This window comes from Tamandua tetradactyla, chromosome 3, assembly GCF_023851605.1.
Source record: "Tamandua tetradactyla isolate mTamTet1 chromosome 3, mTamTet1.pri, whole genome shotgun sequence".
NCBI lineage: Eukaryota > Metazoa > Chordata > Mammalia > Pilosa > Myrmecophagidae > Tamandua > Tamandua tetradactyla.
Window position 1 is genome coordinate 103561874 of NC_135329.1, and position 27352 is coordinate 103589225.

Sequence of the window (27352 nt, forward strand, 5' to 3'; positions counted from 1 at the left end):
GTGACCGCTGTACTAACCCCCAGGCTGTGCCCTCGTCTGTCACTCCTGTCTCAGTAACTCCTCCAAGAAGGTCCCCTTTCACTGCCCTGCTCTGTTAAATGTTATAGGTCCACCTGGCCAACCACAGGGAAAGTATTCTCAATGGCTGTTTATTATCCATCTTTAATTGTCTTACTATGAAATAGTAAATCAGCCTTAAGCTTGTCTTGAAATTATATAGCCGGTTTTGATAAAGAGGCCAGATATCAGTGTTACACAACGCATTTCTCATTTTTCCTTTGATATAAATTGTTGATCTGCCTTATGTTCTTGTGTAAGCTTTCTTAGAGTACTTGCTTCTGAAGCATGTGCTTTTCCTTTCTCTTTCCTTCTCCGTGCGACTCTAAACCCTTGTGCTTTGATGGAACAATGCATCTTCCACAATGGCATTCTGAAAATCATTGAGTTTTGTTTTTTTTTCCTATTTTTTCTTTTATCCTCTTTTCCAATTGGTTTTGCCACCTTATTCCTTGAGATAGTGTGAAATGAACAACCAGAAAATGAGGGAGAATCTTGACCATTTAGCCTTAAACTATTGCTCGCCTTCCTAATTCTGAGATAAATGGTAGAGTTTTGTGGCTCAAATATCATCCTGTTTCCTTTCCAGACATGCCATAGTGGATAACAGATCATCTCTGTCCTTTTGCTAAACAGTTCTGAGGCATGTTACATTCTCATTCCCCTGAGGCAGGACTCACGCCTTTTTCTGCCATAAGACCCCTCTACTTCCAATGTAGAACTGTGAAGATTAAATGATCAAGGAATCAGTTGCTGTAAAGCCCACTGAAAGACAGATGTAAAGTGTAATGAAGTGTTCCTTTGATCTTTACTGATTGTTATTTCATCCCAGAGGGTACCTCTGTCTGGCTAGCTAGTTAAATGCAAGAAATTTTGACAATAAAGCCAACGGTAATGTAGTACCCATTGCATGCCGGGTACTGTTCTTCAGGCTTTGCCTATGTATTAATACATATAAAGATGAACCAGCACAGTTAGCATCTGTGGTTTATTATTTCAGGTTGAAAATTGGTGTCCTCATTTACCTTGGAGAGCAAAAAATCGCTACGAAGAAGCCGATCATAATTCATTGGTGAGTGACTTGGGAACTTCTTACTAGGCTTGTGCATTTAGGACAGTTGCCCTGTAAGTGCATGCCTTCTAGAAACTCCAGCTGCAAGGTGAAATCGTGTTAAACCAAAGAAGAACTTGTGTCTCCAGACCTGTGGCTTTATCTGGGTGACCAAATCAGTCAGCTACTTAGCATATCATGTATTTCTTAATTGAATCATTCTCTGAGGGTCCCTTGATAATAGGCTATTGGTTTAAACTAGGCCTCATAGAGATGTTGGCCATACCCATCTTAAGTGCTATAAGAGAGGCCCGTGGGGATGAAAGATGAAGTGGCAATCTGTACCTGAAGCAGTTGGGGTAAGGGGAAAGGTGAAGATAAAATGATGAGAAAAGCCAGGGAGAGAAGGGTGTCCCTGATATAGGGTAGTGTATGCAAAACCACCAGTCGTTAAAGAGCTTGGCATTTACAGGGAGTAGAACATGGTTCAGTTGGGCTTAAGGTGTTTGGATGACATGGGTTGAAAATAACATTGGAAAGGTAAGTAGGAAACTGTGGAAGGCTTTGTATGCAACACTGAAAGCTTAAGTCTATTCTTTGAACCAAAAGATCAGTATATTTCTTTCTGTAAAAAGCCATATAGTAAATACTTTCATTTTTGCAGATCATAATGGCCTCTGTCATAACTACTCAATTCTGCCTTTGCAGCACAGAAAGCATCCGTAGACAGTATGTAAATTAATGGATGTTGCAGTGTTACAATAAAACTTTATTTATAAACACTTGACCCAAGGGCTGAAGTTGGCTGTCCCAGGCTTTAGACCTTGGGATCCTGGGGGAAATTGTGAAATTAAGGAGGGATATGGTGGGTTAAGTATTTTAGAATGAACTATGGTGACTGCTGAAAGATGAATTCAGCACTTTAGATGTTATTTGATATAAACAATGGTATCATCATTTTCCTCTGTTACTTCAATCACTGGTTGCATCCAACTACATTAGAAAAATGTTTTTCCTGGCTTTTATGTCATTCTTCCCTGAATTTATATTATATCCAGCTATATTAGAGAAATAGGATTCCTGGCTTTTGAATTCCTTACAAAATAATGACTATTTTCCTTGTTTGGACTGAGACAAAATTGGAAGGAGAGGATTTATTTCTCCATTTAACTCTGTGGAAGAGACAAAGGCTTCTTGGCAACCTCTACATAATACCGGCTACCCGTAACAATTTACTTCAGTTTTTCCAGGAGTCTTGCCATCATGGCACAATAAATTTGGGCATGGAGAATTTCAAGGTACATCAAACATACTATGTATGCATTTTATCATAGCTCAGAGCTTTGTAATGACTGTGTCGCCTTTTAAAATGAGATCCCGTACAGCATATCAGCAGTCCAGTATTTAATTGAATATCTTTTTCAAGTTTTCAAATGTCACATCATGAAAATCATTATGATTGATGACTTCTTCATCTTCTACTCACTTTATCAAATTGGTTTCTAGGCTGAAATTCGTACTGACTTTAATATTCTCTACAATATGATGAAAAAGCATGAGGAGTTCCGTTGGATGAGACTACGGATCCGGCGAATGGCTGATGCATGGATCCAGGCAATCAAATCACTGGCAGAAAAGCAGAATCTTGAGAAGAGAAAGCGAAAGAAAGTAAGTTTCCTATTATTTCAGTTCAATTAAATGCCAGTTTTCTTTTAAATTTTGATTGCGCTTGGAAAAAAGATGAAATGTCATCACTCAGATAATATTGCCTCCCTGTGAATCTGCTTGCTTTCTTGTACTGCCATTGTTTGGTGGCCCTTTCCCTAATTTCAATACTTTTATTTAGCAGGGACTGATACATGGGTTTTGCCAGTGAAAGCCCTTTGGACCGTCTGACTGAACTTCCTCTCCCACTGGTGTCAGGAGACTGTCCCCCTTTCTTTCCCTTCATCCAACCTTTGGGAACTTTCTATTTCTCTCAGTTCAGTTACATCCTCCAAATGCAGATTTGAAATAAAATTTAATCAAATCTGTAGATCTAATCACTAATGTATGGTAAATACAGGGGACTAGATAATATGTCATCCAATATCATGGGATTATAATCAGCAAAATCCAGACTTTATTGGAAATTCAACCCAGTTTCTTCGACAAATGCATTATAAGCACAATTTCCCAAAAAGTATGGGGGGATTACTGTAGGTTAAAGGTAGTTAGGAGAAGATATACCAGCAATTATAATTTCCTTATTTCTGAATTGAATAACTACACTTAAAAAAAATATCAGGGATAACTGAGGATATGTGAACACTAGATATTGGATGATACTAAGAAATTACTAACTTTTTTAGGTGTGTTGGTGTTATGGTTCTCTTTTTAACTGAAGGTTCATAGCTTTTAGATATTCATACCAAGTATTTACAGATGAGGCAATACGATGTCTAGGATTTACTTCAAATTAATCTAGAGGGAGGAGAATTATATATGATTTCTGATCAGCTAATAATTGTTGCAGCTACATGATCAGTACATTGGGATCGACTGTGTTATCATGTTTAATTATGTGTGTGTTTGCACCTTTCCATGTTAAAAGGTTAAAAATATTCCAGCTGTGGAAAATATCTTGAGATATTTCATTGTCTTGGCTTCCTCTCCTTTAATTCTGATTTTCCTAATCTCTCCTGCTTTCTAAAAGCAGGGTCATCTGCTCACAGCTCTTGTATATAGCCGTGCCAAGGGCAGTAATAGCGCTCTCATTTCTCTAAAACAACCATGAATCTATTTCTTTCCTTTCTCTGTACCTTCTAGAAAAATGGCGTACCCCATGTTGATATTTCATTTGGATGTAAGCATGACTTTAGAACGTTTTGTCACTTTTTTGGTGTTTTACTGCAGAGTCTTGCACTTGGTTCAGTGAGAATCAGTCTCGGTCTTTTTTTTTTTTATCTTTTACAGGTCCTCGTTCATCTGGGACTCCTGACCAAGGAATCTGGATTTAAGATTGCAGAGACAGCTTTCAGCGGTGGCCCTCTTGGTGAATTAGTTCAGTGGAGTGATTTAATTACATCTCTGTACTTACTGGGCCATGACATTAGGATTTCAGCTTCACTGGCTGAGCTCAAGGAGTAAGGAGATTACTTTTCAATTTTAAAATCAGAATACAAAAAAAGAAATTGTAAACTCCTAAAGCCTTCTATTAGTGTGTAATTTCTTGTGGAGGAAAATGAAAGTGATAATTCAATAAACAGGAGATAAGGAGATTATTTTCAGGAGCTAAATACATACACCGCGGAAAGGATAATATGTTTTCATTGTAGCTGCAGGCTCCAGAGGCTTCATAAATGAATGCCAGAAAATTCAAACTAAGAAGCTTATTCTGTGCTGTTACAGGTGCTTCCAACATCTGCAGCACAAAACATTATTGACTTTGCTAATTCCCTGTCTCTTGCTGACATTCATAACATTCCTTACTCAACATCAAGCTTTGTGAATCTTCAAACAGGGCAGATTCTTGTTTATAATTTAATCTGGATGGTGTGAATTTTCTGAAAGCACCAATCCAATCCTTTTCCAATTATCTGACTTTCAACTCTGAGCCTCTTTACTCTACCTGGATTTTTTTTTTTTAACCTCAGTTTTCTATTTCACTGACATTTGCTTCTAGCTCCAGTCCTATTATCTTAATCCCTTTCAGATTGACACAGCTGACTAAGCAGGACTGCTTCGATCCCCTTCACTCCTTCTGGATACCCACCCATGGAGGCTTTCTACCCGAACACCCAAGTTATCTCATTGCGTTATGTCATATGTCTCTAGTAGAAATACCCTGAAGGAACCTTGTAGAGTTGGAAGGGATGTTACAGCAATACATGTTCCACCCAGTTCCTACTTTACTGTCCAAGACTTTGATGCCCTGCGACGTCTCTTGTGCTAGGTCCAAGGTCCACACCTGGTTAGTGGCCATGTTGAGGTGAAAGCAATAAAACCAATAATGATGATGCCAGGTGTCGGTTGGTCAATGATTTACCTATACCAGCTACTGTGGAAAGGGCTTGAATTACCATAGTAGACTTTATGACACCCTTTGCTTTAGTTTGCTAAAGCTGCCAGATATAATATACCAGAAACGGAATGGCTTTTTAAAAAGGAAATTTATTAAATTGCAAGTTTATAGTTCTAATGCCATGAAAATATCCAAATTAAGGTAAGCATATAAAAATGCCCAAACTAAGGTAGCCAGGGAGAGACACCTTGGCTCAAGAAGGCCAGTGATGTTTGGGGTCTCTCTCTCAGCTGCAAAGGCCTGTGGTGATGTCTGTTAGCTCACTCTCTGGGCTTCTTCAGTGCCATCCCTGGGATTTTTTCCTTCTCCATCACCAAAAGTCACTGGCTGCGTGGGCTCTGAATCATTTTCCAGAATGGTTTACTCTTAAGGGGCTCTAGTAAGCAACCCCACCTTGAATGGGTAGAGACACATCTCCTTGGAAACCTAATCAAAAGTTACCACCCGCAATTGGGTGGGCCACATCTTGATGGAAACAATAAAAAGATTCTACCCAGCAATACTGAAAGAGGATTAAAGAACATGGCTTTTCTGGAGTACGTAATAGCTAAAAACCCAGTACACCTTTACAACAGAAACAACTCCTAACCGCTGACATTTATTGACGACATACTATGCTATGGATACAAAGCAGTTCATATTTTATATTATTTAGTCCTCAGTTCCAACCTGGAAGTAGGTGCTTTAACGGTCTCACATTACACAGATGAGGAAACTGAGGCTTAGACCAAAAACTGAGTTGCTGTAGGCCACAAGAGTAATACATAGGAGAACCAGGATTTGAACCCCATGTCTGTGTGACATCATTACCTGTGCATTTGACCACTGTGCCAAATTGCCCCTTTCAAATCTGGATACACCTGAAGTTTTCCTAACCCTGAGTCACTATTCTTGCCACCTTTTTATGCAGCTTCCTGTTGCCTTTTTCCTGCTTGCTTAAAATACATTGGGTACATGCCGTATAAAGTGGATTCATTCATACATTTAGCAATCACTCCCTCAGCACTTTCTTTCTGTGGGCTGTTCTTTTTATGGGATATACAGAGATGGCTAGCATGTGGTCAAATAGTTGCCAATCTTCATTACAACACAATATAGTTAATGCTAATTAAGGTATGGATGCTGTAGTGTAAGCATAGGGAGTGCACAAACTGTGTAAGTATTGATTACCACTGTGTATTTAGGACCTACAGCAGTGCCTAGCACTCACTTATTGAATGAATGAGTTAGGGAATGAATGAATGAATGAGCAGACAGGTTAACAAATAAAATACTGTGGGAGAACCAGAGAGGACCCAGATGCTCCCTGGAAAGAGCAAGAAAGGCATGTGTTAGGATTTCTTGGGCAAATTAAATTTTAGGATCAAGGTCTTTAAGCTCACTGGTGACAGAGCCAGATATGCTTTATTGAAGTCGATAATTGTGGGAGCCTCATATAGTGGTGGTTCTAAACATGTGTGCACATTTGAATCACCTAGGGATCTTTTTACAAGATTCCAAAGCCCAGAGCACATCCCAACTGATTAGATCACAACTTTTGGAGATATAACATAGACATAAGTATTTTTGAAGACTGGGTGATGCCAAGATGCAGACATGTTTGGGGACCACTTGATAAAAAGGGGTCAGCAAACCATTGCTCCCAGGCCAAATTCAACCCTCTGCCTGTTTTTATAAGTGAGGTTTCATTAGAATACAGCCACCTTCGTTTGTTTACCTCTTCTGAGGCTGCATTCATGCTACAGCGGCAGGGTTGCAGTTGCGGTAGACTGAATCGACCTGCAAAGATGAAAGTCTTAACTGTCTGGCCCTTTACCAAAAAGGGTTTCAGACTCTTGGGATAGATTCACATGCGTACAAATTGGTTTTAAGGAATCTAGCTTTTCAGAAGCCCAGAGTCTAGGTCAAAGTGAATGGAGCTGTGGCTCTGCAGCCTCGAGGAGCAGTGTCCTGTGTATGAGTGTTGTCCTTTGAAGTAGGACATCTAGAATTTGGGAAAAAGTGGTTGTGAGGTGTGAGTAGGGGTATGGGGTATCGACAGTGAGTGATTTTCTAGGTGAATGATGGAACAGTTAGCAATTTTTATTCCCTCATATAGAGTAGATTGATGCTTTGTGAGTACTAGGGCGATTGATGGATGTATAGAAATAAAGCATAAGCTATTGTGCCAGTTCTGTAATACAAGAAAAAATCAGGTGACAGGATAAGACAGTGTTGAAAGACATTTAGAGGAGGGGGTGGGGTCAGTAAGAGCTGGAATTAGACAGACTGTTGGGGAAAATAGTAGTCATTGAGTGTCTAGTATAAATTAGGCAATTTCTTTTTGATAGCTCATTAATCCCTCTAAGAACCCCAGAGAGGTTGATATCACCTTCTCCATATCCAACTGCCCCCTACTGTTTTTGTTTTTTAAGAATGAGGGAAGACTCAGGGAAGTTACGTAACTTGTCTAAGGTTTCATAGCTGCTAGACGGTGGAGGCAGATTTAGACCCAGATCTTCCCTTATTTCAAGGGCAGTTCTTGTTCCATTTCACTGTTTGCTTTTGCCAGATGCAAAATCAGAGCTCTGGGTGGGCCCTGATGGGTGGAGAGAATTTGAACAGAAAGGCAGTAGACTTGGAAGGTCCATGCCGAACTCTGCAGTGAGGTTTCTTTGAATGACTGTTTGCCTATTAATGTTGCCAACTGTAGTGCCACAAAGTCAACAATTTCTTTTTTCCTCTCCTCTGCCCTTTCTCTAGAATAATGAAGAAGGTCGTGGGAAACCGATCTGGCTGCCCAACTATAGGGGACAGAATTGTTGAGCTCATTTATATTGATATTGTGGGACTTGCTCAATTCAAGAAAACTCTGGGACCTTCCTGGGTTCATTACCAGTAAGTACTCCGTGCGTTTCTTAATTTAATGTTTGTAGAGATTTTTTTTTTTTTTTAGCAAGGATTATATGCTTGCGTATAGAATAAGCTTATCAGATAGTCTATTTTCAATGGCATGGAGCATTTTTCTCATTCCTAATTGAAATTCAGGTTCTTCACAGTGACTTTTTACTTTGAAGGCTTTTCGTTTATTTATTTTTTTCACTGACTTCTTAATAATGGAAAACAAGTGTGTCCAACCTCCTTTTTACTTTCCTTAATACTTAACATTCCTCTCCCAGGGATGGAACCTATCTCATCTGCTTAACATCAAATAACAATTTTGATAAAATATGGCCAGGGTCATTTCTTGTGTTCCTTGAGTTTGCCATGATAATTCACTTCTCTTTCCTTTGCCCTCATCAGTATTCTTGTCATTCTTGTAAGAGAAAACTAGGAATGCCTTGTGTGAAGGCTGGGGGCCTGTGCTTTGTAAAATAAGTGGCATGCTTAGCATGGCTAGGGTACATGCGTTAGTCTGTGCAGTGCCTTTGACATTTGATTGACTCAGTGTTTCCCCAGGTGTGGGTTTGGGACAACTTCTTAGTATTTTAAATGATTTTACTTGTACAATTATAGCACTGAATAATATCCAATAACATTGAATTATATAATAAATTCATTAATATTTCAAATTCATTTCAGTTTTTCTGAGAAAAGGCTTAGCTTGATGCTACTTTATCTCCCACTTGCTTGCATTTTTTTTTTTTTGCCTAAACTGGAAAGAGTTTATTTCTATTCTTACAGCCAAAGCATCCTAACCAAATTCTTGTCCTTGTTTTACAAATGAGAAATAGAGATTTAAGAAATTAAAAAAAAAAAAAGCTAACTTAGATACCATTTAATCAGCTGTCAAAACTGAATGTTCTCAAAGTATCACATAGAAAGTTCTTACAAATATCTGCATTGCTTTAGTAATGACCTATGTTACTAAATAATTCTCTTATTTCAGGAAAATATGAAGACACAAATATTTTTACAATTAACTTATGGAAATCTAACTAAAATATAACCTAAAATGGATAATCTTAGTTAGCATATCCATAGGCATATTAAAAAAAACATATCTAAGTAATCATCGTAAAAACCTGTTCATATAATGTGTTTCATAAACCAATTTAAAATTAAAGCAAAGAAGGAAAAAAGTATAATACAAATATCAGAGTTGCTTGAATTCTAAATATTAAACAGTATTTTAAATACCATTTGATTAACCATCAAAACTGTGCATCCTCAAAATATCAAGTAAAAAGTTATTATAAATATCAATTTGCATTCATTTTTAACAAAGTGAGAGAAGCCATTCGTCTTAGGTTTCAACAGGCAAAAGTATCTAACTTGAATTTAATAGTGGTTTTTTTGGAGGGGTCATGTGTTTTTTTTGGTTACATTCCGTTTAGCACAGTGGATATTGGCTTTCATTTATGGTCTTGATAAAAATTTCCTTTAAAAATTAAACTTGAAAGTGAGTAAATATAAATAACTATTATATATTTAATAGTATAAATGGTATATGAATTTGGCAAAAAATTATGAATTATGTAAATACGTAATTGTTGAACCATCTTCCTAACAGAAAATTCTGAAAATCTTTTCATTAGTCGACCTGGAAAATTCCTCCCTGTGTTTCTTTTTTATTGTCAGATTAGTTTAGAGTTTAATGCTAACTTTACTCTCTAAGGCTATATCTGATTGGAGAGCTATAAGAAATTAAAAGTTTATAAAGTTGAAAATATTTGTGATCCTTTCAGAAATATGGAGGTGCTGGTGGTGACACCCATTGGCAATAGAATTTAGTTGCAATTGTTTCTCCTCCAGCAAGGATTTTCTCACTGGGCCTTGAAACACTCATGGATGAGGAATGGGGTTGATTGAATAGAGAATTTGCCATTCTGTTTTCTTCCGGTTATGATTTTATAAAAAGGCAAAATTAAAATCTTGGTTGGGGCCATAATATCCCTCTACCTTTTTTATTAGGTTTTTCCTTTTTGTTTTGTGTTTTGTTTTGTTTTTTCCCTTGAAATCTTCAAGAATCATAGGCCATCACATTTGTTCTCAATTCTGTGGAAATAACCATCTTTCTTCTTGGTTAATAAGCCATGTAGTAGACTTTTTTTTTTTTAAGCTACAGTATTAATACAGAAAGACAGAAGCTGCTGTTTCTGGCATTTTGCAAATGGCAGACACCTGATAAATGTGAGAAAGGGATTAGAACAGCCATCTCTTGACTCATATATCCTTGCTATTAGGAAGGACTGTTTGGATAGAAAACTATTCTGAGAGGTATTATTTAAGGTGATTAAAAAGGGCAATTTCCTTATTAAAACAATCACTGTTGATTGGTATTTAATTTTTGCTGAATGAGAAAACACCGTCTCAGGGAATTTTTCAGACTCAGTGTAGTGATTATTTCTCCATTCTTGAGGATACATCATCTGTGTTAGTGATGTTAGCTGGCAGGAGATCTGTTAATACTTTAGCCCTGCATTCTTTCTGGTGAGAAGAGGCTAAGATTTTAGCAGATCACCAAGCAGGTACTCTTGAAGGTTTTTGTCCATTTTTTCCCCTTTTGGGAAGTGGTCAGCACTCTCTGTATTCATCTTGGCTGATGGCAGATGTTACGAGTTCCTTTAAATGGGAAGATAATCCTTTGATCTTTCAATTAGGAGCAGACACTTGAGTCCTGGTTGATGTGGAAAAACTACTTGTAAATTGTGTCCAATTTATTCAGGGACCCAAAAAATTCAGTTAAGCAGACATTAAATACCTGGCATTCTGCTAGTTACTGCAAAACTCATACCCATTTAGATTCATATGAGGCCTCTGCTCTCAGCATGAGGACACACAGAAAAGTGAGATACAAATAGGCCACAATACCTACCATGTTTTACGTGAAACTCCAAACCAGAAAGTAGGTCCTGAGAAGGAGGTCGTGAGTGTCCTCACAGAAGTGTGGCCAAGGGCACTGGCGATGTTCTAGGGGTCATCTGGCAGTGATATGGTAATCACTATTAGAGGAATTCCAGTGCTTGGGCATCAAGGCAAACATCGTTTTAAGTTATTCGTCTGCCCTGGATGCTTCACACACACAAAAGGATATTAGAGGGGAAGCATGAATATTAGCAACACAAACAAAACTCTACCATGCACAGATTTAGGAAGTGACAGAAGAAAGAAAATGATAATATTAGGCTTCCTTTGTCCATAGCCAAGGACCAGTTTCTGGCCCCTGGTTTATAAAAGAAACCTGGATGAGACAGAAAATAGTCATTGGCTTGGGCTGTAGGCCAAGCCTCTAAAATAAGGACATAGACTTCTAAGTCTCTGAAACAGACTGCCCATCATTCTATAGTGTCTCATCGTCAGGATCCCACCACCACATGGAGACATCTACAATGCTCCAGGCTTTCAGGAGACTCTTAGCAGGCATCTGTGCTCAGCGGGGCTTGTTTTAATTATCCGTATTTAAAATAGCACCAATAAAACTCCAAGTTAAAAATACAGTCACAAGCCGAAACTGGAGAGGGACACAGGCTCTTAGGAAGACTCGGCTGTGAATAAGTGGAAGAGCTGAAGCCTTGAAGGAAATGGTTCCTTCCAACAGGGTGGTCTCTTTCTCCATGCCGTGCTGCCCAGAGCTCTGTTCTTCTGGGGTCCCGTGGAGGTTCTGGCCCTTAAGGCACCGGAAGTGGGGAGCGTCTCAGGCCAGGGGCTGGACCTTCCACAGCCCCACCAGGACAGTGTGTGTCCATCCTTCTCCTCTGACCTCTCACAGCCACCCTCTGGAGAGCTGCTGTGCCAGTCCCTGCTGCTTTCTGAACATTGTCATCTTTCTCAGGATGCTGGGCACAGCCAGTTCCTTTTTTATCTTATTTTTAAAGGGAAAAGATATGTTGCAAAATGAGGCTGCTTATTAAGAGGAGGAAAGGATTGCTTGGAGCTACTCAAAAAGCAGGGAAATTTCGTTTCCCAGACCATGTACTTCCCCCCTACCCCCCCCCCCACACACACACAAAATGCAAGGAGAACAAGCCTCAGTGGGGGCCCATCACTGTCCACCTCATTGTGATGGGTTCATGGAGATAGTGCCAATATTGCCAGACTGATGAGACTGTACTCAGTGAGAGCCACAGAGCAAGCCAAAGGAAGGGAGCTATTCTCTGGTCAGCTTGTATTTCTTTCTGTGGTCGAGCCCTGCCTCCTCTCACCCTCCCTCCTCTCACCCTCCCTCCTCTCACCCTCCCTCTTTCTTTTCTTCTCTTCCTTGTCTAGACAAATGGTGGTGATCACTGATGAGAAAATGATCACACTGAAATGACAATTTACTATTGCTCCTCCTGGAAAATTCTATCTAGGGTTTGGATTTATTTTTCTCTGAACAGCATATTAAAATAAAAATAAGAAGTTGAAAGAATGACTTCCTAACCTTGGGAAGGAAGAAACTGATTCAGATACTTAAAAGTCACTGCTGTCATCTGATTCTGAAATATAGCTGTATCTTGATTTATTTGCTTTTATCCTTATTGGTCCTGTGAATTATTCAGAATTATTACTGATACAGAATGAAAGCAGAGTTGCTTTAAATGGCCAGTCACAAGCTAAATTTATATCAATGTTTTGAGATAAATTTATTTGAATTTATTTTATGATTTAGTTCACCAGTGATGAAAAAATTGTAACAAAAATCAATATCTTTTCTTTCAGTGTTAATTCCTTTGTCTGGATTGATTATTTTTTGTACAGTCTAAAGCAAGGGTCAGCATTTTTTTTCTATAAAGGACCAGATAGTAAATAGTTTAGGCTTTGAAGGCATGGGTTCTCTGTTGTAGCTACTCGACTCTGCTATTAGAGCTGATACACATTCAGAGATAATATGTAAACGATTGGGCCTGGCTGTATTCAAACAAAACTTTATTTATGAATGTTGAAATTTTAATTTCATATAATTTTTACATGTCATTATGTGTGTGTGTGTGTGTGTGTGTATAGCCATTTGAAATTGTAAAAGCCATCCTTAGCATGTACAGCCAGAGGCCATGCAACCCTTTCAGCTTTAGTTTGCTGACCTCTGCTCTAAGACTTTGAAGTAACAGACCAAATGAAATATCTTCAGTGTCACTTTTTCACTCTCAGAGTAAAAGAAATTCAACTTTTGCTACTTCAAATATTGAAGTTCACTGCCCATTGAGTGAGATTTTCAAGCTTTGCCTAAAATCACATAATTAATGGATGAGAATGTCGGATGATTACTGAAAGATATTTATGCCATATACTTGAAGCACAATAGGACCCCTAAAAATGGCATTTGTTTGTTTCTTCAACAACTATTCACTAAGCACCTACTATATGCTCAGCCCTGGCGAGGTAGTAGGCATAGCAGTGTGTGTGGCAATCTGCAGCCCTAGCTTCCCCGGTATTTTCTGTTTAGCTGGCATTTGAGTGATCTTCTATGATTAGCCGACTGATCGTAAGCAAAGAATGTCTGCTATGTGATGGCTGAGACACTGAAGTCACATGTATAGGTATTTGCTCCACAGACTTTATAAAACCTCACAGTTCTTGCCCAGGAGCACTTCCAGTGACCCCTGTTTGTCCACTTAAATAGGCCCTGAAGGAGGGGGGGGAGCTTTTAACTACTGCATTTCAGAGCCAAAGTCGTAGCTGTACACGCATCGCTTTTTTCTTTCAGGTGCATGCTTCGAGTCCTGGACTCGTTTGGCACAGAACCAGAGTTTAATCATGCTAATTACGCCCAGTCCAAAGGCCACAAGACTCCCTGGGGAAAATGGAATCTGAACCCTCAGCAGTTTTATACCATGTTCCGTGAGTATTCATGTTTTCACCCCCGCTTCCCAGAGTGCCACCCAGACGGGGTAAGGAAAATAAACTACGCAGTCATCTATTTGGAGTCTGGTTCTCAGGGCCCCCTTAGCTGTGGAAATGTGCCCAATTGAGCATTTTCCTTGGAATTACCTGAATTTCTTTTATTAGAACTGAAAGGCCACATGTACATAGCCTTAGAAATGTGCTGGAGAATAAGTTCAATATGATGTTTCATTGGAAACCTCTTGGGAAAGGATTTTGGGTTGAGGTTGGTTGGCTGGTGCCAAATGGATTGCATGTCCCACAGTTACTGGGTAGGTTCCACTTCCATTGTCAATGAGGAAAGAGGTCTTCCACATAGCTACATTTTCCAAAGAATTAAACTTTCATTCCTTAACCAAGGTAATTAAAAAAAAAACAGTATATTAATCTTTTAAAAATGAAATTATTTTAAAATCTGTATCATCCTTTACTGATTTCTTAAGTATTGGGCTCAGAATGAAATTTCACCTTCCTTTGCTGACCTGCTGTCATTGTTATCAATAGCAGTTATTATTTCATGAGGTAATGCAGTGATAACAGCACACTAGCAACTGATGGGGTAACTGACCCCAACTTCTAGCCTTCTATAATTTTTCTAGCCTTCTATAATTTTTCTGTTTTGAAAAGTGTCTTTTTCCCACATTCACCATTTCCTACTGCTGCTACCAGTGTCCCTGCATCTGGTCTCATTTCCTTTTCTGTTAGCTGAGGGCCATGAAGCCAAACCACCAAATTTGATAGTATTTGCGCCATTGTTGTTTAAGGCAATAGGCCCTACCTAATGAGGTTAAATCCCCTTCTGGAAACGAAAACACATGAGTTCAGTGGCTAATTTGGATGCTCAGAGGGGAGAGTTCTCAATTACCAACATTTTTAGAATAAATTTAAGCCAGAGCTTCCCATCCTAGAATTAATTTCTGAGATGTGTCTCTGTTTCCTTTGTTGAGGCAAGGCTGAAGGGAGCCCTGCCTGGCCTCTTCCCCTGTGGTTGTCCCCCCTGCTTGCAGGCAGCCATCCCAAGTTGACCCTGTCCTCCTGCTCACTTAAGGTATCAGAGTGAGCGCATCAGACTAATCTTTGGGTGGTAGGTGCAACAGCGGAGAGGAAGGGGGGTAAAGAATGAGGAGAAGAATAATGTAAACAATCAAGTAACTGGTTTTTGAATGTTCTTTGTGGCTCAGAGAGATTTGTGAAAGGGGGCTGTGTGTATCATAGACGTTATGATTGTTATCATCCTGCTCTGGCACCTTGACTTTGGGGCATGGCTTAGGAGCAGCCTAATCTGGCATATTGGATGACAAATAGCTACCAGCATGCCCAGGCAGGGCTGGAAATCAGCCTGAACTTTGACTTTGCCATCTGACGTTGAGGGGCTGGCATATGAGATAGGATGAAATCACCTGCATGTTCTGTCACCTGAGAGGAGATGTGAGCTGTGTCCTCAAAGGCTCAACCTGCCTGAGTGGTGCAGTGTGTATTTGTCCTCCATGAGGTAGAGATGAGAGGCTTTTCCAGAACGTATGCAATTATCCAAATGTTGGAATTCAGAGCCCTACTAATCTATTCCATCCTCCATGGATGAAGATTCAGCACTGGTGGGTGACTGAACTAAAAGAACTTCACTGCTTAAAATGTAACTGAAGAGGAAAACATGGATCACTTCCTTTTTATCTTGGGAGAGAAGTAAGTTTCCTATCAATGACTCTGAATTTAGGAGCAATCTGGGGAAAAGTTGGTACATTTGGCAATATTTGTCTGAAAAAAAGAGGGGGCTGTATGGCAAGAAAAATAAAATAAAATAATCACACTGTGTAAGCAAGGTATATCGCCAACAAGCAGTTAATATCTTTAATATATAAAGAGCTTCTCAAAGTTAAAAAGAAAAAAATGTACACTCCAATTGAAAAATGGACTAAAGCTATTAACTGTGTAGAGAAAAGATATTTACTGCCTCTAAGTGTATGAAAAAATGTTAACGTTGGTTACAATAGGAGAAATGCAGTTTAAAACTGCACCAGAATACCATGTCCCATATACAGGTGGCAAAATCCAAAAGTTTGACTACATAGCTTTTGCATAGGTGAGGTTGAGGGAAACTGGCTGCCTCCTATGCTGGTGGTAAGAAAGCAACACAACATTGCCCTGTGGAAGAATATTTGTCAAGGGCCAGCAATATTACCTGTGCATTTTTCCTTTGACTGAGAAGACCCACATCTTAACATCTATCCTAGAGATACACAGGAAAAAGGAAGAAATGGTGTGGCCTAAGGACCATTGACTTTGGCACTAATTGCAATAGGAAAGGACTGGAAACAGCCCCCATGTTCACCATAGGGGACTGGGTGAATAACTGGTCCATTGGTAGAGTGAAGTGCTATGTCAGCAAGAATGAGGGGGAAGAGGAGTGTCTGCATATGTTAGTGCATATTCATTGCCTTATATTTCAAAAAATAACCTGGATGGGTAAATAAACTAATAAGATAATCATTGGAGGAGGGGGGTTTGCAGGGTAAGGGGTAGAAAGTAGACATCTCTGAATGCGTCTTGTTTGGACTCTGGAACCATATAAGAGGTCTACATGATAAAAAAACATAGTAAGTCAAAAAGAAAAAAAGGGTAGGGGCCAAGATGGCGGCTTAGTGAGTGGTGGGATTTAGTTCATCTTCCAGAACAGCCAGTAAATAGCCAGGAATAGTACAGAACAACTGCTGGGGCCATGCCAGTGACTGGACACACAATATACCCCAGTCTGGACTAGCTGGACCAGCTACGAACCCACCCAGAACAATGAGTTCACCAAGCTGCAGCAGCCAGCAACCCCTCCCCCTCCACAGGCTGCTTCCCAGAGGGGAAAGGAAAGGGATTCATCAAAAATCAAATCAATGAATTGAGGGAGGATATAAAGAAGGTAAGGAATGAACAAAAAGAAGAAATCAAAAGTTTGAAAAAAAAATAAAACTTATGGGAATGAAAGGCACAGTAGAAGAGATGAAAAAAAACAATGGAAACCTACAATGTCAGATTTCAAGAGGCAGAAGATTGGATTACTGAACTGGAGGACAGAACATCTGAAATCCAACAAGCAAAAGAAAATATAGGGAAAAGAATGGAAAAATATGAGCAGGGACTCAGGGAATTGAATGACAACATGAAGTGCATGAATATACATGTTGTGGGTGTCCCAGAAGGAGAAGAGAAGGGAAAAGGAGGAGAAAAACTAGGGAGGAAATTATCACTGAAAATTTCCCTACTCTTATGAAAGACTTAAAATTGCAGATCTAAGAAGTGCAGCGTACCCCAAACAGAATAGATCCAAATAGACATACTGCAAGACACTTACTAATCAGAATGTCAGATGTCAAAGAGAAAGAGAAAATCTTGAAAGCAGTAAGAGAAAAGCAATCCATCACATTCAAGGGAAGCCCAAAAAGACTATACATAGATTTCTCAGCAGAAACCATGGAGGCAAGAAGACATTGGGATGATATATTTAGATTACTAAAAGAGAAAAACTGCTAACCAAGAATTCTATATCCAGCAAAATCATCCTTCAAAAATGAGGGGAAATTAAACCATTTTCAGGCAAAAAATCACTGAGAGAATTTGTGACCAAGAGACTAGCTCTGCAAGAAATACTAAAGGGAACACTAGAGACAGATAGGAAAGACAGGAGAAGGAGCTGTGGAGAAGAGTGTAGAAATGAAGACTATCAGTAAAAGGAAAAAGAAGAAAAATTAGATATGACATATAAAATCCAAACGCTAAATGGTAGAAGAAAGTACTGCCTGTACAGTAATAACACTAAATGTTAATGGATTAAACTCCCGAATCAAAAGACATGGCAGAATGGATTAAAAACAGGATCCATCAATATGCTGTCTACAAGAAATGCATCTTAGACCCAATATGCTGTCTACAGGAAATGCATCTTTCAATGAGGATAAACCTAGGTTGAAAGTGAAAGGTTGGGAAAAGATATTCCATGCAAATAACAATCAGAAAAGAACAGGAGTAGCTGCACTAATATCCAACAAATTAAACTTCAAATATAAAACAGTTAAAAGAGACAAAGAAGAACACTATGTATTAATAAAAAGAACAATTCAACAAGAAGATGTAACAATCATAAATATTTATGTACTGAGCCAGAATGCTCCAAAATACATGAAGCAAACATTGAAAAGGGAACTAGACACATCTACCATAATAGTTGGAGACTTCAATTTCCCATAATCATCAATGGACAGAACATCTAGACAGAGGATCAATAAAGAAACAGAGAATTTGAATAATACAATAGTTGAGCTAGACTTAACAGACATTTCTAGAACATTACACCCCACAACAACAGGATATACCTTTTCCTCAAGTGCTCATGGATCATTCTCAAGAATAGACCATATGCTGGGTCACAAAGCAAGTCTCAATAAATTTTAAAAGCTTGAAATCATACAAAACACTTTATCAGATCATAAAGGAATGAAGTTGGAAATCAATAATAGGCAGAGTGCCAGAAAATTCACAAATATATGGAGGCTCAACAATGCCCTTTTTTTTCAAAAGTCAACAATGCCCTTGTAAATAACCAGTGGGTCAAGGAAGAAATTACGAGAGAAATCAGTAAATATCTCAAGGCAAATGAAAATGAAAACACAACATATCAAAATTTATAGGATGCAGCAAAGGCAGTGCTGAGAGAGAAATGTATTGCCCTAAATGCCTATATCAACAAAAGAAGAAAGAGCAAAAATTGAGGAATTAACCATCAACTTGGAAGAACTAGAGAAAGAACAGCAAACTAACCCCAAAGCAAGCAAAAAGAAAGAAATAATGAAGATTAGAGCAGAAATAAATGAAATTGAAAACATGAAAACAATCAAGAAAATCAACAAAATTCAGAAGTTAGTTCTATGATAAAATCAATAAGATTGATGGACCCTTAGCAAGATTGATGAAAAGAAGAAGGCAGAGGATGCAAATAAATAAAATCAGAAATGGAAGAGGAGACATAACCACTGACCCCACAGAAATAAAGGAAGTAATGAGAGGATACTATAAACAACTTTATGACAATAAACTTGACAATGTAGATGACATGGACAACTTCCTAGAAAGGCATGAACAACCAACATTGACTCGAGAAGAAATAGACAACCTCAACAAACCAATCACAAGTAAGGAAATGGAATCAGTCATTAAGAAGCTCCCCCCCAAAAAAAGTCTAGGACCAGATGGCTTCACATGTGAATTCTACCAAACATTCAAGAAAGAATTAGTACCAATCCTGCCCAAACTCTTCAAAAAAAAATTGAAGAGGAGGGAGAGCTACCTGTTCTAGTTTGCTAGCTGCCAGAATGCAAGAAGAAGTAAAGGAAGAAGTAAAACTCTCACTGTTTGCAGATAATATGATACTATATGTTGAAAACCCAGAAAAATCCACAGCAAAACTACTAGAGTTAATAAATGAGTACAGCAAAGTGTCAGGTTACAAGATCAATGCTCAAAAATCTGTAGTGTTTCTATACATTAATAACAATCCCAGAAACAGAATGGTGTTTAAAAAGGGGAATTTAATAAGTTGCTAGTTTACAGTTCTAAGGCCAAGAAAATGTCCCAATTACAACAAGTCTATAGAAATGTCCAATCAAAGGCATCCAGGGAAAGATACCTTGGTTCAAGAGGGCTGATGAAGTTCAGGATATCTCTCTCAGCTGAGAAGGCACATGGTGAACATGGTCAGAGTTTCTCTCTCATCTGGATGGGCACATGGCGAACATGGCGTCATCCGCTAGCTTCTTCTCTTGGTTTAAGAAGACCGATCAAGTTCACTGTTTCTCTCTCAGCTGCAAGGGCGCATGGTGAAAATGAAGGCATCTGCTGACTTTCTTGTGGCTCTACCAAAAAGACTCTCTCCAAAATGTTTCTTCTTTTAAAAGATTCCAGTAAGAAACTCCACCTTCAGTGGGTGGAGACACACCTCTATGGAAATCATCTAATCAAAAGTTACCACCCACAGTTGGGTGGATCACATCTTCATGGAAACAATCAAAATGCTCCCACCCAGCAATATTGAATGAGGATTAAAGGGCATGGCTTTTCTGGGGTCCACCACAGAGTCAAACTGGCACACTACCTAACTCATTCTATGAAGCCAACATCACCTTCATACCAAAGCCAGACAAAGATATTACAAAAAAAGAAAACTACAGACCAATCTGTCTAATGAATATGGATGCAAAAATCCTCAACAAAATCCTTGCAAATTGAATCCAGCAGCACATTAAAAGAATTATACACCATGAGCAAGTAGGATTCATCCCAGGTATGCAAGAATGGTTCAACATAAGAAAATTAATTAATGTAATACATCATATCAATAAATCAAAGCAGAAAACCCACATGATCATCTCAATTGATGCAGAAAAGCATTTGACAATAGAATGCTTGTCAAATAGAATAGAATAGAAGGGAACTTCCTCAACATGATAAAGGGAATATATGAAAAACCCACAACTAACGTCATCCTCAATGGGGAAAAACTGAAAATGTTCATCCTAATTTCAGAAACATTGTTATTCAACATTGTGTTGGAAGTTCTAGCCAGAGCAATTAGACAAGAAAAATTAAATACAAGGCATCAAAATTGGAAAGGAAGAAGTAAAACTCTCACTGTTTGCAGATAATATGATACTATATGTTGAAAACCCAGAAAAATCCACAGCAAAACTACTAGAGTTAATAAATGAGTACAGCAAAGTGTCAGGTTACAAGATCAACACTCAAAAATCTGTAGTGTTTCTATACATTAATAACAAACAATCTGAGGGGGAAATCAAGAAAAAAATTCCATTTATAATTACAACCAATAGAATAAAATATTTAGGAATAAATTAACCATAGAGACAACTATAAGAAATTGTTCAAAGAAATCACAGAAGACCTAGATAAATGGAAGTGTATACCATGTTCATGGATTGGAAGACTAAATATAGTTAAGATGTCAATTCTACCTAAATTGATTTACATATTCAATGCAATACCAATTAAAATCCCAAAAACTTACTTTTCAGAAATAGAAAAACCAATAACCAAATTTATCTGGAAGGGCAGGGTGCCCTGAATAGCTAAAAATATCCTGAGAAAGAAAAATGAAGTCGGAGGTCTCACGCTACCTGACTTGGGCATATTACAAAGCTACAGTGGTCAAAACAGTGCATGGTACTGGCATAAAGATAGATATATTGACCAATGGAATCGAATAGAGTGTTCAGATATAGACCTTCTCATCTATGGACAATTGATCTTTGATTAGGCAGTCAAGCCAACTCACCTGGGACAGAACAGTCTCTTCAATAAATGGTGCCTAGAGAACTGTATATCCACATACAAAAGACTGAAAGAGGCCCCATATCTCACACCCTTTACAAAATTGAACTCAAAATGGATCAAAGACCTAAATATTAGATCTAAGACCATAAAACTGTTAGAAGAAAATGTAGGGAAATATCTTTAAAATCTTATAATAGGAGGCAGTTTCCTAGATCTTACACCCAAAGCACGAGCATTGAAGAAAGAAATAAATAAATGGAAACTGCTCAGAATTAAACACCTTTATGCATCAAAAATCTTTGTCAAGAAAGTAAAAAGACAGCCTAAACAATGGGAGACAATAGTTGGAAACGATATATCAGATAAAGGTTTAGTATCCGGAATATATAAACAGATTGTTCAAGTCAAAAACAAAAAGAAAGACAGCCCATTTTAAGGGCAAAAGACTTGAACAGACACTTCTCAAAAGAGGAAATACAAATGGTCAAAAGGCACACGAAAAGATGCTCAACTTCCCTGGCAATTAGTGAAATGCAAATCAAAACCACAATGAGATATCATCTCACACCCACCAGCATGGCCATTATCAATAAAACAGAAAATGACAAGTGCTGGAGAGGATGTGGAGAAAGAGGCACACCTACTTTAGTGTGAATGTCAAATGGTACAACCGCTGTGGAAGGCAATTTGGCGGGTCCTCAGGAAGCTAAGTATAGAATTGCCATATGACCTAGCAATACCATTACTAGGTATCTACTCAGAGAACATGAGGGCAAGGACAGAAACGGACATTTGCACACCTGTGTTTATAGCAGCATTATTTACAATTGCAATGAAATGGAAACAGCCCAAATGTCCATCAACAAACGAGTGGCTAAACAAGCTGTGGTATATACATAAGATGGAATATTATGCCATTATAAGACAGAATGAAGTTATGAAGTATGTAACAACATGGATGGACCTTAAGGATATTACTCTGAGTAGGATTAACCAGAAACAAAAGGACAAATACTGTATGGTCTCACTGAAATGAGCTAACATTAATGAATGAACTTGGAGAATTTCAGTTAGAAGACAGACAAACAGGAGATAGAAATAGGGTAGATATTGGGTAATCAGAACTGAAGGGATACAGATTGTGCAACGGGACTGATTGTAAAAATTCAGAAATGGATAGCACAGTACTACCTAACTGTAATACAATAATGTTAGAACACTGAATGAAGCTGAATGTGAGAATGATAGAGGGAGGAAGACTGGGGGCACAAAGGAAATCAGAAGGAAAGATGTACAATAAAGACTGAGATGATATAATCTAGGAATGCCTAGAGTGTATAATGATAGTGACTAAATGTACAAATTTAAAATGTTTTTGCATGAGGAAGAACAAAAATATGTCAATACTGCAGGGTGTTGAAAACAGATGGTAATTAATATTGTAAAATGTTAACTTATGTGTGATAAAGCAAAAAATATTTATTTGGTACAAAATTTATATTTTGACTAGTGCAGTTCCTAATATAGCTTATGTGGACAGCTTAACTGAACACCATAAGTGAATGGAACCTTGGGTAGGGCATGAGATTTTGTTGGTTTGTCCAGAGTAATACTCTGATAAATTCCAGAGTGATTTGACCAGTGAATAAAAAAGTATTTGCACAGTCTCCTTGGGGTAGTGGTGAGAAATGGGAACAATTTGACTTCCCCAAGTAGAGAATTCTCGATATTCTTATAAGCACTGGGGACAACCAAAGCAATAGGCTGAGCCCCTAATCTTGGGGGTTGTTCATATGAAACTTAACCCTCCACAGGATGTGCTAAGCCTACTTAAATTAGGCCTAAGAGTCACTCCCAAGAGAACCTCTTTTGTTACTCAGATGTGGCCTCTCTCTCTCAGCCAACACAAGAAACAAACTCACCATCTTGCCCCTGTTTACATGGGACATGACTCCCAGGGGTGTGGATCTTCCTGGCAATGTCGGACAGAAATCCTAGAATGAGCTGTGACTCAGCATCAAGGGATTGAGAAAACCTCCACCAAAATGGGGAAGAGCGAAATGAAACGAAATAAAGTGTCCATGGCTGAGAGATTCCTAACAGAGTCGAGAGGTTATCCTGGAGGTTATTCTTAAACATTAAATAGATATCACCTCTTTAGTTAAGGTGTAATGGAGAGGCTGGAGGGAACTGCCTGAAAATGTAGAGCTGTGTTCTAGTAGCCATGTTTCTTGAAGATGATTGTATAATGATAAAGCTTTCGCAATGTGACTGTGTGATTGTGAAAACCTTGTGTCTGATGCTACTTTTATCTAGCTTAACAACAGATGAGTAAAACATATGGATTAAAAATATAAATACTAGGGAACAAATGTTAAAATAAATTTAGTAGATTGAAATGCTGGTGATCAGTGAAAGGGCGGGGTAAGGGATATGGTATGTATGAATTTTTTTCTGTTTTCTTTTTATTTCTTTTTCTGAATGGATAAAAATATTCTAAGAAATGATCATGATTATGAATATACAACTATGTGATGATATTGTGAATTACTGATTATATATGTAGAATGGCTTAATCATATGGTAAGAATGTTTGTGTTTGTTGTTATGTTTTAAAAAATTTAAATTTTAGTAAAAAAAAATAAAGCTCCATAAAATATTGAAAGCAGACAGAAAAAAAATGGAACATACAAACTGAACAATATATCAGGTTCGTATTAATCCTTCACACAGAGAAAATAATTATTTCAACTTCTTTTAAAACAGTATTTTTTTTTTAAAAAAACACAGTATTTTATCTGTACATCTGTAGTGGAAAATATTCATATTGCTGTTTGAAACTTCGGTAGATTATAGATACATTGTAGGAACTGAAATTTTCAGTAGACAAGTACGAGGAGTAGTAGTAGTATAAAATAAAATAATTTAAGTAAATAGCATATAGTCTACAGCTTAAAGAGGAAATATCAGCATGAACTCTTTTTTTCCCTCTTCAAAAAGAAAATGTTTCCCAACGCTGTGGAAAGGCTAAAAGTAAGGGCAACCCAGTAGAGTTGGATATCCTTACAGTCAAATTGTGATTCCCTAAGTACCTTTTCCCAGTGAAAGGAGCTATCTTCTAGGATGAGCAGATCATTACAGGTCAGGGGTAGGAAATGTTCAAAATGGGAAAGAAAGCAAGGGTGCTGATAAAGAAGAGCACCCTGCTGGAATCAGAAGGATACAGGAGCCAGTTTGAAGGTCCTGCATCATCCAAATATGGGATAGTTTAAACATCAAAAAGAACAATGGCTAAAGTAGATCAAAACCAAACAGATGAAAAATAGTCCATTTGTTCATAATACTACTCTGAACAAACCTCTGGAATCCAGGCAGTCCCTTTGCAAATTGATAGGACCCCAACTCATTATTCTGAAAAATATTGGGAAAAATCCAACCTTTATCCTGTTTTTGTAGGACAAATTATATATTTATATTTTTAAAAATTTCTTTTTTTTTTTTTTTTTTTTTGTCACATGGGCAGGCACCGGGAATCGATCCTGCATCTCCCACATGGCAGGCGAGAACTCTGCCTGCTGAGCCACCATGGCCAGCCCACAAATTATATTTTAAGATAATCAAAAATTTGATGAGAGAAAGTTGTTAATTATACAGAAATCACAGCTAATAAATGCAAGAGGAATGGCAGAATTAGAAAATCAGCATTTGAAAACTAATGAAAGAGTGGAGCTAGTCAGAGATCACCAGTGGTTGTTGGCTGCACCAGCTAGGAGGTGAGGGGGAAACAGCCTCATGGATGAGGCTGCCTCAATTGGAGGAAGTAGGGAAATAAAGAAGTTTGAGGCCTTTATCATGATGCGACACACATCTGGGCTGCAGAAATTGCAAGAGCAAGCGGTATCCCCCACACCCTGCCTTCCAGAGCCTGCATCACAGACCTCTGTGATGCAGCCTTGAGAAAGGGGTCCTTCCTTCTCTCTTGGCCAAGGAGCTGGAGACTAGTTCAGCCAGGTCTTCCCGACAGAATCATCCATTCTCTCAGCCTTGGGGTAACTGTGGGTATTCTAGTGGTTCCAAGGGTAAGTACTGTTCCTTTGTATATAATAACAAAGTGTCAGAAGTTATATATATTTCTTTCTAGCTTTAAAAAAATGAAATAAATGTACTGGTGCTTTAATATATGGACTGATACTTGTCATTATATATTTAATGTATAAATATGCGCATATAGTGAATGGGGACTCAGTTTAATGTACTTTGTTTTCTACTGATAAGGGAGGACATCACAAGTTTGGAGACCACAGAAATAGAATATGTTATTATACTTGTAGAATCAATACTTGTTGAAATTTAGCCGTCTTATAAGATTTAGCAGTGTTCTGGCATGTATGAAGTGTTGTCAGTTCTTTGCCAAGTTGGTGGGGGTTCCAAAAGTTGAAAAGTCCTTGAGTTTCTTTAGTGTTTTTCTCTAAATCTCAGAGCTTCACTAGAACCATGTTTGCATTTGGGCTCATTTGGGTCTAGCTCATGTCAGCATAGACCATTCCTGATCCCTTCCATGGCAGCTTCCAGGTAACCATACTGTACTGAAGCTGTTTGAATCACTCTTACTGAGTGATGATTTTTCCCAGGAAGCAGGTACTTCCAGTTGTTCTTCCCTGTTCAGCCTCAAGGCCAAGGTCAAGGCCTTTGTTTCTACTTTCACCTCTTGCCCAAATCTAGCCCGTCCTCAGAAGTGGCCCTGAGAACTTTCTCTTGCCACCAGAGCTTACTCCAGAAAACTCAGCTTGAATCAATGTATTCCTCCTGAAAAATCCTGCCACGCCTTCCCATGGCCCACGGAGCCAAGTCCAGAGTCCATAGCCATGTGTTCAAGTCCTGTGGCAGTCCGGCTTCAAGCCGCCCTCCCTCGTCTCTCCAGGTCCTGCACCCAGCCTCGCTGCCCTGCCAGCTGGTCTCTGCCCGTGCCCAACTAGCTCCTCACTACCCTGGCTCCTTCATACTTCCCTGCTAGCAAAATTTCACTTTTCTTTAAGACGCTATTTAAATAACTCCCTCCATCTTTACAATCAAACTTAAAAAGAAAGGTACCTTATTTAGAAAACACAGCAGTCACCTCCCCCACCCCAAAAGGGCTCCCATAACCCCAAATGGAACCTTTTATTATCATTTAGTGATTCTTTTCACATGGATATTTTTAGACAGTCGTGCCATACATTCTTAAGTTTTGCATCTCCTTTCTTCCTTATTTAAAATGTCACTTGTTTTCAAGGTTCTACTCAGACTTTAAAACTATCATTTAGAATCTGTTTGAGATTCTGTCAAGTGGCTAGTTCCTCATTTCTATTTATTTTGGTATATTTTTGTTTATTTCTCCGTGATAGTTGTTACTTTTTTTTTGTTTTTTTTTCTGTGTCAGCCCTGCACTTGACTTGACCCTTTTTAGGCATTATTTCAGCCTACCTTTCCATCTGCTGTGCCTGCCTCTTCATACTACTTATAAACTCCTGAAGGCAGTTTATTTTTCACAGTTCCAGACAAGGTACACTATACCTTAATAAACAGATGAAAGAAATCTGCCCACACAGAATAAAATAAAATAGAAGGCAGTCGCCGATATTATTTAGAAAAGACAAATAAAACCCTGAGATTGATGACTTGGCACCTCGAGTTCTCCTGTATTTGGAATTTGAACAGTTCTAATTATCAGCATGATGCCCTATTTCACAACTTCATCTGGCTTCTGTAAAAACACCAGCGGCGGTAAAACGTCTTTATCTAATTGAGTTTCTCCCTCTCTTTCCCTGGAGACTGTGTGAAAGTGGCCATAGCAGATTATATGATTCCACTTTCTGGTTCCAAGCAAGTTCCATCTCAGACCTCTCTTTACATCCTCTAATTGAAAAGGTTCGATAACCTTTAGCTGTCTGTCTAGCAACCTCACTGTGTGTGCCACTCTCATAGAGCATTGCTTTATTCTTTATGCAAAATCTATTTGTGGAGGTTTATATTTTTATTTTCTGGGTCCCTGCAGCCTGTGCAGTTAGACACCAGAGACTCTGTCCCATGCA

General features: G+C 38.5%; 1 protein-coding gene across 9 annotated transcripts in view; it reads left to right on the forward strand.

The window, feature by feature from the left end:
• The window catches only part of MGAT5 (alpha-1,6-mannosylglycoprotein 6-beta-N-acetylglucosaminyltransferase), a 376908-nt gene that overhangs the window by 238678 nt on the left and 110878 nt on the right, over positions 1 to 27352 (forward strand). For all 9 annotated transcript variants that reach the window (XM_077153611.1, XM_077153615.1, XM_077153612.1 and 6 more), the window contains 5 exons: positions 1058 to 1129; positions 2615 to 2776; positions 4064 to 4233; positions 7914 to 8048; positions 13777 to 13910. In XM_077153611.1, coding sequence (XP_077009726.1) covers positions 1058 to 1129; positions 2615 to 2776; positions 4064 to 4233; positions 7914 to 8048; positions 13777 to 13910 — 673 coding nt within the window. The remainder of the gene's footprint in view (positions 1 to 1057; positions 1130 to 2614; positions 2777 to 4063; positions 4234 to 7913; positions 8049 to 13776; positions 13911 to 27352) is intronic.